Source organism: Myodes glareolus, chromosome 3 (genome assembly GCF_982192425.1).
Source record: "Myodes glareolus chromosome 3, mMyoGla1.1, whole genome shotgun sequence".
Classification (NCBI taxonomy): Eukaryota; Metazoa; Chordata; class Mammalia; order Rodentia; family Cricetidae; genus Myodes; species Myodes glareolus.
In genome coordinates this window covers 106,602,124-106,614,261 of record NC_142028.1, presented here as the reverse complement: position 1 = coordinate 106,614,261, position 12,138 = coordinate 106,602,124, and the positions used below count along the sequence as shown (strand labels likewise).

The 12,138-nt window shown below is 38.9% G+C and overlaps 1 protein-coding gene across 4 annotated transcripts in view; it reads right to left on the bottom strand.

Annotated features, from left to right (window-relative positions):
* Bnc2 (basonuclin zinc finger protein 2) overlaps positions 1-12,138 on the bottom strand; it is a 402,638-nt gene that overhangs the window by 281,389 nt on the left and 109,111 nt on the right. For all 4 annotated transcript variants that reach the window (XM_087904893.1, XM_085686207.2, XM_048453015.3 and 1 more), the window contains exon 2: positions 7,718-7,843. In XM_087904893.1, the coding sequence (XP_087761019.1) occupies positions 7,718-7,843 (126 nt within the window). The remainder of the gene's footprint in view (positions 1-7,717; positions 7,844-12,138) is intronic.

Here is a 12,138-nt window from a genome sequence, read left to right as displayed (position 1 = left end):
TTCCCTTCTAGAACTGACATCTCCTGAAAGCTTTTCTGTTAAACTTCCCTCCAGTTCACCACCATTAAGCACAAAAAAGTCTCAAAAGAAGCAAATTCAATATCTGAAAGGAAACAAACAAGAACCCAAAGAATTGTTGCCTTAAAATATATTAAGTCCACCTGTGGTCAATAAAAATATTCTTTTGCAGGGGAGGGCGGGAAAAGCCCCTATGAGTCAATTGTCAACGGTGACTGTACCTTTACTGCTATTACCCACTTAACTCCCTCTAAAATTTGCTAGCCTCTTGATTTCTGAAGTGGCACTCAGTGCCTCAGTCAAGCTGCCTGCTCAGCTCCTGACCTTCCCACTAATGGCTGTTATTTGTGGGAGGCTTAAGGACACTGTCAATAGCAAGCTTCCTCCTCGCTCCACACAAGCACTGTTGTATCGCTCTGCCTGTGTGTTCTCTCTCGCCTCTCCTGCTCTCTCCTTCTCTCCTAGTCCTTCCCCCTCCTTCTTCACTCTCCCTCACTCCCTCTTCCTATTTTTCCAGCCCCCACGCCTTTTCTCTCAGTCCTGAGATCCTCTTCTTCCCCAGGTATTCCCCCACCCACCACAAGCACACACATACGCACACACGCGCACACACACACACGTGTGCACACACACAGTTACAACACAAAAATCAACTGGCATGCAGCAGCAAGCACCTGCAGTAATAGACTCTTTTATTAAAACTGTTATTCTGCAAGACTTGAAATTCCCCATGGACCGGGCCATGTCAAAGCCGATATAATTAACTAGAGGCTCAGCAACGGATCAATTACCAGACAAGCAAGTGATAGTGAAATCAATGAAAGATCATCAGCCACATTATCAGTGTTGCAACTCATTAGGGCAAAACTGAGAAATGTGCTCCACTCGAGCCCAAGCAAGGTGGCATCACAAAACAAAGGGCTAATTTGGAGACCCTGCTGTGAACAATCTGTAACAGAATTAGCCTTTTTTCCCCCTAAACTGCACAGCTCCATAACTAAATGTGACAGACTGAGAGAAGCAGTTTATTAAGACACCAACCCCAAGTTTATTTAGTTCATAAACTCTCTCCTAGAAAATCAATAGAGTCTGTACAGGGTTATTAGGCTGACTAGCTAATACATCCAAATCCGGTCTGCCCAGCCAGCAGTCCGCTGACAAAATGCTACCCCGAGTATGCAGACTGCAAGGTCTAACTGAACAAGTCAGCAGCAGAACCGTTACATCGCTCTTCCTGCATAGCCACGCCTTAAAAACACCAGGATAGCCTTGTAGGATTTAAAAGGCAAATTCCATGATTACACAGTACTGTACCTACTAGATAGATTTTTGTCAAACAGAATCTTAACTAGTTCCTAAGACTAGCTAAGGAAGAGTGCAAGTTCTGTTACAATAACACAGGAGAACCCAAAGAGTTAACCATCGATAAACGTATTAAAATACAACATAAACCTAGAACATTTGTTATGCTTTGTAAATTTTAAGTTTCTATCATTCTTTTAATAAATTTTAGAAAATGAAAATCTGACCTCTCTAGAAATTCTTGAAATTTGTTATGGGAACTTGCCATTCATTTCCATAGGGAAAGCGTAGAATCTTTGATCTCAGTCTTCTAGCCAATGAGAGGCATGAATAATTTTAAAGACACGGGCCCCAAACAAACAACAAAACCAAGGCACTAAGGTACCTTCTAAGGTTTTCTGTTGCGTTTATAATCTGTAGATTACAGAATAACTCTCTGGAATAATCTTTATCTAAGTTATTTACAACTAGGCAATTGGGATAAACATCATTTTCACAATGACTGCTTTCTTTTTCCCTGATTCTAAGTCATGGACTTCAGGTTAGGAGATCACAAGCATGAAAGGTCACACGACTCTCCTCACATTTGCTGCAAGGGAGAAACGGGCTGTGTAAACTCTGAAGTGCACCAACTAGTCCTCAAGCCCCTGGAAAATCTGTAGGACTAGGAGTAGCTTCCCCTTGTAACAACACACAGCAACAATACACAAACACAAAATATTTTTAAATGCATTTTACAATGGTAATGTCAGACCAGGACACTGAAAGAGGTTAGGGAAACAGCATTGGGAATGACTGATGATGTTTTAACATTCCAGATGTTCAAAGGGAGAAAAAAACCCTGCACTATTAATATATATACATATATGATTTTGGTACAGTCAATTGGCTTCAAGATTCTAAATCTTAAGCCTTAATTTAAAAATATTTGAGTAAAATTCAGTTTATATATGCTAGAATTAAATGTTTGTTCCTAGAATTTTTAGCTGGTTCCTTATCAAATGTTTCGTAAGTCATGTTTCTAAGTAATATTTTAAAAAGTCAAGCATATATATTAAACCTTTACTATATGCCAATAATTTGGATCATAATTAAAAGTTGTAATTACAGGAAATTCTTACTTCTTAAAACCTTTTTTGCACATAGCTACACACTGTGCATGTACCCTCAATGAGATCCAATTAGTTAACAAAGAATTTGCATTTCAGTTAGTGTGGGATAACAAGACTACAGGGAGGCACAGAGCAATTCCACCAACAGAGTAAGACAGTGTGTTCTTTCCTGTTAGCTCTGTAAGCAATAATTCCCACAAGTGGCTGCTTAAAATGTTGCTATCTTTTCAATATTTGGGAAGTGAGGTAAATTTGGGCCTTTCCTTCTATTTCCTCAAAAACTCCATGTTGATGTAAAAGTTAGCCACAGTTACTAAAGGACCATGTCAAGGAGTGCTGGTTTGCATGTGCTTTTGGAGTGAACTAGTTTGGTGTGTGTGTGTGTGCTTAAAGGATAAATAATTTGTGTATATATAAGTATACATATATGAATACATAAATTTAAGACAATGTCTCACTATGTATCCTTGGCTGGCCTGGAACTCACTGTGTACACCAGAAGGACTTCAAGAGATCTGCCAGCCTCTGCCTTCCCTATGCTAGGATTAGAGGCGTGCTCCCCCATGCCCAGCCTTACTTTTCTTCTCAACATTTAGTTTCTTTAAAACTCACTACTTTCTTAAAGTCACTCTGGCTGGGAACAGAGAACCCACAATAAGGATATGGCCCTGTGCTAAGGCTCTCATGCCCTGAGAAAGTACACTGAGAAAGCACTTGAGGGCCTCCCCCCCCAACAGTGACGACGACAACAATGTAAATCCTAAGCAAATATAAAATAAATGTATGGCGTATGGACACAATGTAAGCAGCATCCCCCCAGACTTCTGATGGCCTACAGAGCAGTACCTGTGATTCCCTGGGTTCAGTTCTGCAGCGGTTAGCAGAGTCTGTCATCTGTGATGACAGTAGACTGGCCTTTGCTCTTCTTTTATTCACTATTCATTTCCAAAGCTTGGTTAAGTACGGAGCTGGGTTAAAGATCAGTGGTTTTTCATGTGACACACGCTGGTATTCATCTAATGGCTTGTCAAGACAAAACTGTCCCTGTTCTTGCCAAAATAATAAAAATGACGCTCCACATCGCATGACAATCAGCACTTCCTCATGGCAAAACAACTCAAGCTTTTCGTAACTCATTTATTTTATAGAAAAAAAATGCTAACTGGCTATCCAATCTTAATGTAGAGAACCAGGCTGTCATTCTCAAAGGAAGCGTTAATGTTTTAGCTCTCAGAACTCAAAGCAATATGTAAACTGGGCACTAATCAGATGCAACTTTAATATATAAAGTAATGCAGAAGCACGGGTTCCTGAAGCATTAAGGTGCATAACTTAATATATGCAGATTATGCAGGAGCAGCAGTCTGGACTCAGTCACAGAGGTGGGGCAGGCAATTGAGGAAATGTCATTTTTCTTGAGAACAAAGTGTGGGACTTGCTTTGCAACATATGTTGGTCTGTGTGAAATGTTAACAGATGTCTTAAGTGGAAAAAAAGGAGAGAGAGAGTTAATAAAGGAAACCTCCTCTGAACAGATAATCCACCCAAATTTCCATATTCCCAAAGAAGAAGGTTGACAGCGGCCTTTCCCCTTGTGAAGCCCAATTTATTGCACAAAGTTTCATTTTCTATGTAAAGTTAAGGAGTAAAAATTCTCACTCACTATAAATGAATAAAAAAGTAAAACTAATCATAATTTCAATTTTATCAAATTTGAAATGCTTGTGTTTACTTTATAATTACAGTTATCTATGTTGTTTGCTTTTCCTTGACTCATTGAACATCTAACACAAAAACAATGAGCACACAAGTGCACACACACACACACACACACAGAAGGAACAATAGCTACGAGATGGTGTGTGCATGTTGTAGATAGAGGAAGGAGTGAGAGTAAAAAGTAGTTTTAGGATCAGCCATATTTTGGTTTCTTGGCTAGTTTTGTTTGTTTGTTTTTAAGACAGGTTCTTTCTACTTAGGTGTCTGAAACTCACCAGTTAGCCCTGCCTGGCCTCAACTCAATCTCACAGAGATCTATCTGCCTTTCTGAACCATATTTTTCAGTGGAAAGGTACTCATCTTCACAGAGTCACCTAATATTTGCATCTACATCCTTGTATGCTCCCAATTCCCCTCTCTCTGTTACAATCTCTGGAAGAGGTGACAGACACACCGTGTTTCAACAGACAAACATTCTCAAGCAGAAACGTCTGGAAATTGCGGATCCCCATGTTCAAATCTGAAGGAACCTGGAAAAATTTGCTTACTTAGCAATTCTTTTTCTTGTTTCAATTTGTTAGATGATTGAACCAAACATGTAGGTAGCAGTCTTTAATTAAGGCTAAAAAGACGGTGCATGGGCAGAAGGGACATGGTGGTTCAAGCCTTCCATCCCAGCACTTGGGAGGCAGAGGCAGGCAGATCTCTGGGAATTTGAGGCCAGTTTGATCTGGTTCCAGACCATGCAAGAGCTACATAGTGAGATCCTGTCTCAAAAATAAAACAAAGAGAAAAGAAAAATAATTTAAAAAAAGATGATTTGTGTACTCCATCCACTGAATGTAAGAAAGTCACATGTGTAAATGATCTGAACAACATAGGAATCTATTGTATTGCTTTTCCTACTAACATCTTTAAGAAAAGAACTTAGGGTTAGAGCCCATGAATTAGTTAATTCAAATTCACTTAAGGATCTTTATGGAGAGGAGAAGAAAAAAATCATGAGGTCATCTTCAAACCTCTCTCCCCCAAGAGCCTGTGCACCTGCTACACCATACTTATAACTATACCTTTGCCAGAAGGCTTTGACAAGCTCGGTTGGGTCCTTCAACATATAGTAGCTTCAGCCAGAACATTTTGGCCTGAAGATTTCAGGGAACAAGATCATGGTCCAATTTGTAAGTAGGATGTGCATATATGCCTTCATTTTTAGTTACTCTTCTGCCAGACCATTATGGACACTAAATACTCAGATGATAACTCACAGGAACACCAACCATATCAGTGCACAGAACAGAAATAACTGCCATTATACCGAAAGAAAAATGGTGGCCAACACTGACAGAGAAACCCTTATGCATCAAAAATATCTTTATGTGACCAGAAAAGAACACAGGTTCCCTACTATAAGGTTTGAGACACCTTAATTAGTGGCATTGACATTCTCCATAGGAAAATATTACCTAAAAGCGTCACCCAAAAGGAAAACACTGCTCCAGCTGACACTTGTCTAACAGGGACTGAGACAGAGCATTGTTGGCAGCCTAATCAGAGCTCAATTCCATAAACACTTCAAGGAAGTACCCAAATGCTATAATCCTTTGATACTATGAAAATATGAAAATTGAAAGACTTGAGTAGGGTGTAGCAGATAAGATAGTTTACAAAATGCTAAGGAATGGCTGAATCCCTTGGAATCAAGGTTCACGTTTCAAAAAAGCATCTTTGGTCGGTACAAGCCTCATGCCTTCAAAAGATCAAACATTTACTACCTTGTTTTGATCTAAAAACTGAAAAATGACTTTAATCTCTTTGTGGGTACAAACAGTGACAAAAGCTTTCTTTCTACCACACGCTACAGTCGATGCTTTTTTTGTTTATTTTTGGAGAAAATCTTCTAAAAGAATCAGTGGTATCTTTCCTTAAATGAATATGAGGAGAAAAAAAGGAAAAACAAAAACAAAACCAACAGGCTGGGGCAGGGAGGCGCACTGGGGAATTACTTTCATATGACCATGAAAGTTGCAGGATTGTAAAGACAATATTAATTTTTTTATTTACTTCCTTCTAAAAACTGCAGACTGAGATGCTGGCAGCTCCAGTAAAAATGTCATAATAATAGCTTAAATTACTATCAGGAAGGAAGATTGAGATTCACTCGCACACAAGAAACCACGTTACAAGGGTGGGCTCAATACTTTACAATTATTTGAAAAATATAACACTTGAAAGTTAACACATAAAAAAGATACAATAAAAATAATACAATACATATAATTCTCAAACCTAAAAAATAAATTTAAACAGTGAACTATAAGAACAAAGTGTCAAAATGCCAAAACTATTTTAGACACACACACATACACACTCACAAACTAGTATGCTCACAAACACATACATATACACATATAACATACATAAACACAAACACACATGCACTCACAAACACAGACACACATAGACACAAACACATTTTAAAATGTGTTTAAAGGGGAAAACAATGATGCAAAAAAATTTGAATGAGATTGTTTTTCAAATTTAAAAATTCAAAATGTGAAGAATTAACTGATAGTGGACAGCATCTAGGTGGTAAGGGTCTCTGGTGGAGGGCATCAGTGGGAAGCAAGCAGATGGGAAGCCGGGCCATGGTGGTACACTACGCCTTTAGTCCCAGCACTCGAGAGGCAGAGGCAGGTGAATCACTGTGAGTTCTAGGCCAGCCTGGTCTACAAGAGCTAGTTCCAGGACAGCTAGGACTGTTACACAGGGAAACCCTGTCTCAAAAAAAAAAAAACAACAAAAAACAAACAAACAAACAAAAAATCCCCCCAAAAACAATAAAAAAAAACCCACAACCATCTTATCTACCCATCCAGCTGGTGTCATGGGTGTGCTCACCCTGTGAAAACTCATCAGTCTGTACACACACTTGGGCACTTGTTTGTGTATGTATATATCTTATATATGCATATGTATATACATATCATACACACACACACACACACACATACACATACACATACACATAGGTTATACTCTAGTTCTCAAAGATTACCACTACTAGCAAGTCTATTACAAAAAAACAGAGATGATGATGAGAAGTCAGCCCTAGAACTGTGTTAAAAAGCTGAAAAGAAGGCAGGTGGTGGTGGCACACACCTTTAATCCCAGCAGAGACAGAGGGATCTCTGTGAGTTCAAGGCCAGTCTGGTATACAAAGACAGTTCTAGGACAGGCTCTAAAAGCTACACAGAGAAGCCCTGTCTCAAAAAACAAAAAACAAACAAACAAACAAAAAAACCAAAAAAGGTGGGAAGAAAGGGAATAAAACAGAAGACAGTTTATCTCAGTCAAAGTCATTCAAATAACTGCCACAAAAATACTGCTTCTTATAATTTCTTCAAAAGCAAAAGTGTTGAGGAGCAAACAAATATATTCATTTCCTAACATGAAGTTGAGAGACTGTACAGGGATGGAAGAAAGACTAAATGTGTGGAGGAACCTTGAAAGGACAATCAAAGCATGTGAGCATATTCAAGTGACTTAAATAGGAAAGAGGAACATACCTCAAGTTGAGCGGGGTCCACCCCACAGCATGGGACCTTGAAATGCGCCTGCCAGTCTTGATCACCAAGCCTGCCCTCTGCTTTGTAACTGAGGCAGTTTGGAGGTGGGGAGGGCACAAAGCGTGCCTGTTGAGAGATTGGAAGAAGAAAGAAATTACATATATTTTACAGACAGTATCATACAGAAATGGTCATATCAAGACACTTTATCTTCAAAACTGTAAATGTGACATTCCTTTGGCCACATAAACACTTTAAAAAGAGTTAATCATGCTGGTCTACAACAACCAATAGTTAAATACATGAACCATGAGAGAATAAGCAATGAGGCGGGACAACAGAATAAATTCAGTGATGGGTAGTAAGATGGGGATTGAGCATAAACTCCATTAAACTAGTCCACCAGTCCACTTCGTCTCTTTTCTTTAAAGGGGGGCTGAAGAGTTGAGAGTATGTCTGAAACCAGGGCTACCCAACAGTTTCTTTCGCTAAGCTGCACCCCAACCAGTAGCTCAACTTACTCCATTTTCTTTCACTAATCATAAAAAAAAAATCATTGTAAACCTTTTTACTCATCGTTGAAAAACTGTTTACCAAGCTTCACACAAGAAGCTGTAAGAAACACCAAATAACACCAAAATAAGGCATAATCCCTGCTCACAAGAAATTTATGGTCTAGTATAGAATAGAAGCTTTGCACAATAAGTGCCTTACATAACTAGAGAATGTGGTAAGAGAACAGTACAACCGTGTGATTAAGGCAAGGATGCCTTCCCACTGATAGAGGGAAAGAAAGCCTCCAAGCAAAGGCAGCCTTTGTTCTGGGCACAGAGAGACTCGCTATATTCCTCTAGAGAAGCGATCCGGTTTGCCTAGCGCTCAGGAACGATGCTGTATACAGCAGCAGTAAGCAAAAGGATGTGCAGGCAGCAGAACTATTGGTAAAAATCCCACAGTCCACACTGAGTTGCTATTCTAGAAGACTTCAACAGCAGCACCCTGTGATTGTTAGCATTCTTTAAGACAGTGCATCGAGGACAACTCCTTAAAATGTGAAGAGAACAAAGAGAAGTGATCAATTAGGGAACTTGTATAATAAGCCAGGTAAAATAACTACTAGCGAAAAAAGCTGATGAAGAAAATCAAGACACATGAGAGATCATGAGGATGAATCAAGGAGGCAAGAATGACTGATAGGATACCGATAACAAGGAGGCTGGACAGATGGCTCAGTGATGAATGAGAACACACTGTTCTTGTAGAGGACCCAAGTTAGTTCCTATGTTGGATGGCTCACAACTGCCTCGAACTCCACCTCCGCGGGATCTGATGTCTTCTGCCAGCCTCCATAGGCAACTGACTCATGTGCTCACCACCCCCAGAAGCAGACAAATACACATAACTAAAAATAAAAATAAATCTTTTGAAAAGGATGTGGGTCACGGGAGCCAACGTGACACTAGAGATCTGATTGGTAGCACCCCCTACATAAATGTATGAAACAATTTAAGGCAAGGCAATCAAGCTCAGGTTGAGATAACAGATGATCATGGAGATAAGTAGGCAGTGGAGAGTTCAGAAAACAGATCAATACTGGAGTACCGGATTTGGATGTGTCTGTGTAAACATGGCATTAAAAGGAACTGAACATGGACACAGTGTTCTTTGTGGTTATGAATGAGAAGATAAATTGGCAAAGGATGGTTGGAAGTTTTAGATAATACTGTATTTAGAGTATAATAATAGAAATTTAGTAGTAAATAGAACTATAGGAGTGATCCATTGATCAAGATACTTGACTTGGTAGTATGTGATATAAATGACTAAATACTTCAGATGCATTTGCTATTAATTTGTTACTTTGAGTAAATGTATGTTCAATATACAATTCCATATATATACATACATATATATAGTAACTAAATATTTTGTTATATTTACTTTTTTGTTTTTTAAGATATTTTATATTTATAAATTTCTGGGTCATATGAGTTGTTTCAGTACAGTAATATGTATATATGATACATTTTATAAAAGAGTTTAGAAATACATAATTTGTAAAGACAAAGAGGTAGAAATGGTAAAATATTTTAAAAGAAAACAAAGTAAGAGAAATGTGGTCTGAAAAGTTAGCAGGGTTTAGAGAAGTGTATTTAGGAACAAACAGTTTGTTTTCCACTATAGCAGGTTAAAAAAAATGTCTACAGCAAGCAAAGGGGACAAAGTCAGCAGAGAAAAGGATATTGAAGATCTAAGCCAGAGGGAAAATGATATAAAGGGTCCTAGGAGAGAATGTAATAAGAACACAAATGAAAAGGTTCCCTGAAGGGAGAAAAAAATTTCCCTCAGAAACCAAAGGAATGATACAGGAAATTTTTTCATGGTTAGGAAATGTAGGTAGCTGTCAGGCGGTAGAGGCACATGCCTTTAATCCCAGCCACTTGGGAGGCAAAGATACTTGGATTTCTGTGAGTTCAAAGGCAGCCTGCTCTATAGAGCAAGTTCCAGGGCAGCCCAGACGACACTGGGAAACCTTGTCTGTAAACACCAAAACGAGAACCAAAAGAAACGCAGGGATTGGGGTGTGTCTGTGTGCATAAATATATTGATATAACCTGCTAAGTCTATGCAATGTTACTTGCAATTACATGATGTCAGGACTGACCACTTGGTATTGGATGACCAATTAGGAGGCACCTTCCTGGGGGAAAAACAACTTCTCTTGGCATCCCTGAGTTGCCTGTAGCATTTTGTCTGGGGGTGGGACCCTATGAAATTTCCCTCTTCTACTTTTTCATGTTGTCCTTGTTCAGGCCTTGCCATATTGTAACAATTAAAGAAGATGAGGCCAGGAATTTGAGAAGGAGCGAGGGTCGGAGCCATGGAAGTTGTTGGAGGAAGAAAAGGGAATGGAGAGAAATGACGTAATTATATCCTATTTAAAACAATAATAAATATGTTTGATTTTTTAAAAAAAGAAATACAAATATTAAGAACTCAGTTAAGAGCACTAAACAGAGGACATCTAGAGAAGAGGAGAACAGGCTGCTTGGCAAGGGTACAAGGAAGGATCAGAACCAACAAGGAGTGAGTGGAAGAAATACAATTCGGCAGAAAGGTGTCAGGAGTCTCTTCCTACTCAGCTGATTCAAACGATGCACAGGGCTAGAGCAATGGCTCAGTGGCTAAGAACATGTATTGTTCTTGCATGAGACACAAGCTCAGATCTCAGTACCACAGGAGATGGCTCACAACTGTTTGATCTGATGCCCTTTCTTGGTCTCTGTAGACACCTGTATCCTGTATGCATACACACACACACACACACACAGACACACACACACACACACAGACACACACACACACAATTTTTAAAAGATTTATCTCTTAAATTTTAAAGTTAAGCCTTTTTTTTAAAAAAAAAAGACAGTGTAGTTAGGAGTTGTGAATTTTGACTTTGAAAACTAGAATACTAAAAACCAGCAAGAAGTTCTTACTGGAGAGAGCAATGCCTTGCTCCAAAACACACAGGCCAGTAGGAAACGGAACTTTAGAAATCATAATGATTACATACATTCCCATAGTGATGAGTTCATGTAAAAAAATAAAATACCAAGAACAGATTTTTAGATCAAATTATTTGATTTTTATTTAGTCAAACCCCAATTCTAAGTATTTACAGAGCGTTTTTAAAAATGGCTATAATTTACTCCTGGCTAGAAAAATTCCCCAAAGCAAATAAAATACTGAAATACTTTAAACTATATCACATAAGTGACTTGAGTGAAATAAGGAGGGGGCGATGTCTAAGAATATTGCTTCTTTAGAAAGCACAAGAGAAAGCTGAGAGGTTCTCTCCTCATGCTAATTCCTACCTTCAGGCCTATGTAACCCAGAGTCACATCAACTCTCCACCCAGCTAGTGAGGGTTGCATTAGCAAAACCTGTAGTCCAGAATCCCCCTAGAGACCAAGGGAATTATGAGTTCTATCACCCAGCCAGTATCTACAGTCACCAAAGAACCACCTCAGGGACATGGATAAAAACATTTATCTCCTGCATTGTCAGTCACTACGACCAGACTTCCTAACGGAGTCCTTTCTGTAAGGACCACTGTCTAAGTGACCTGTCACACAGCTTTATAAAGTAGCATTAATACTGTGGGCCAAAATGAGATTGATCTTTGAGCTTCGTGGTCTCCTGTTGTCAACAGTGCATTATAAAACCGATACTAAATACTTTATAAACAGGTCTCCCTACAGTGTATTAGAGAAACAGTACATCTTTCATGCCCCATAGTTAGGTAGCCACATATCCATCAGGCTAATACATTATTTAGTAGATACTCAGAAGAGCAATAAGAGTCAATAAACTAACTTCTGGATACTTATACCCAACTATTCCACTGAAAATTGTCCCTG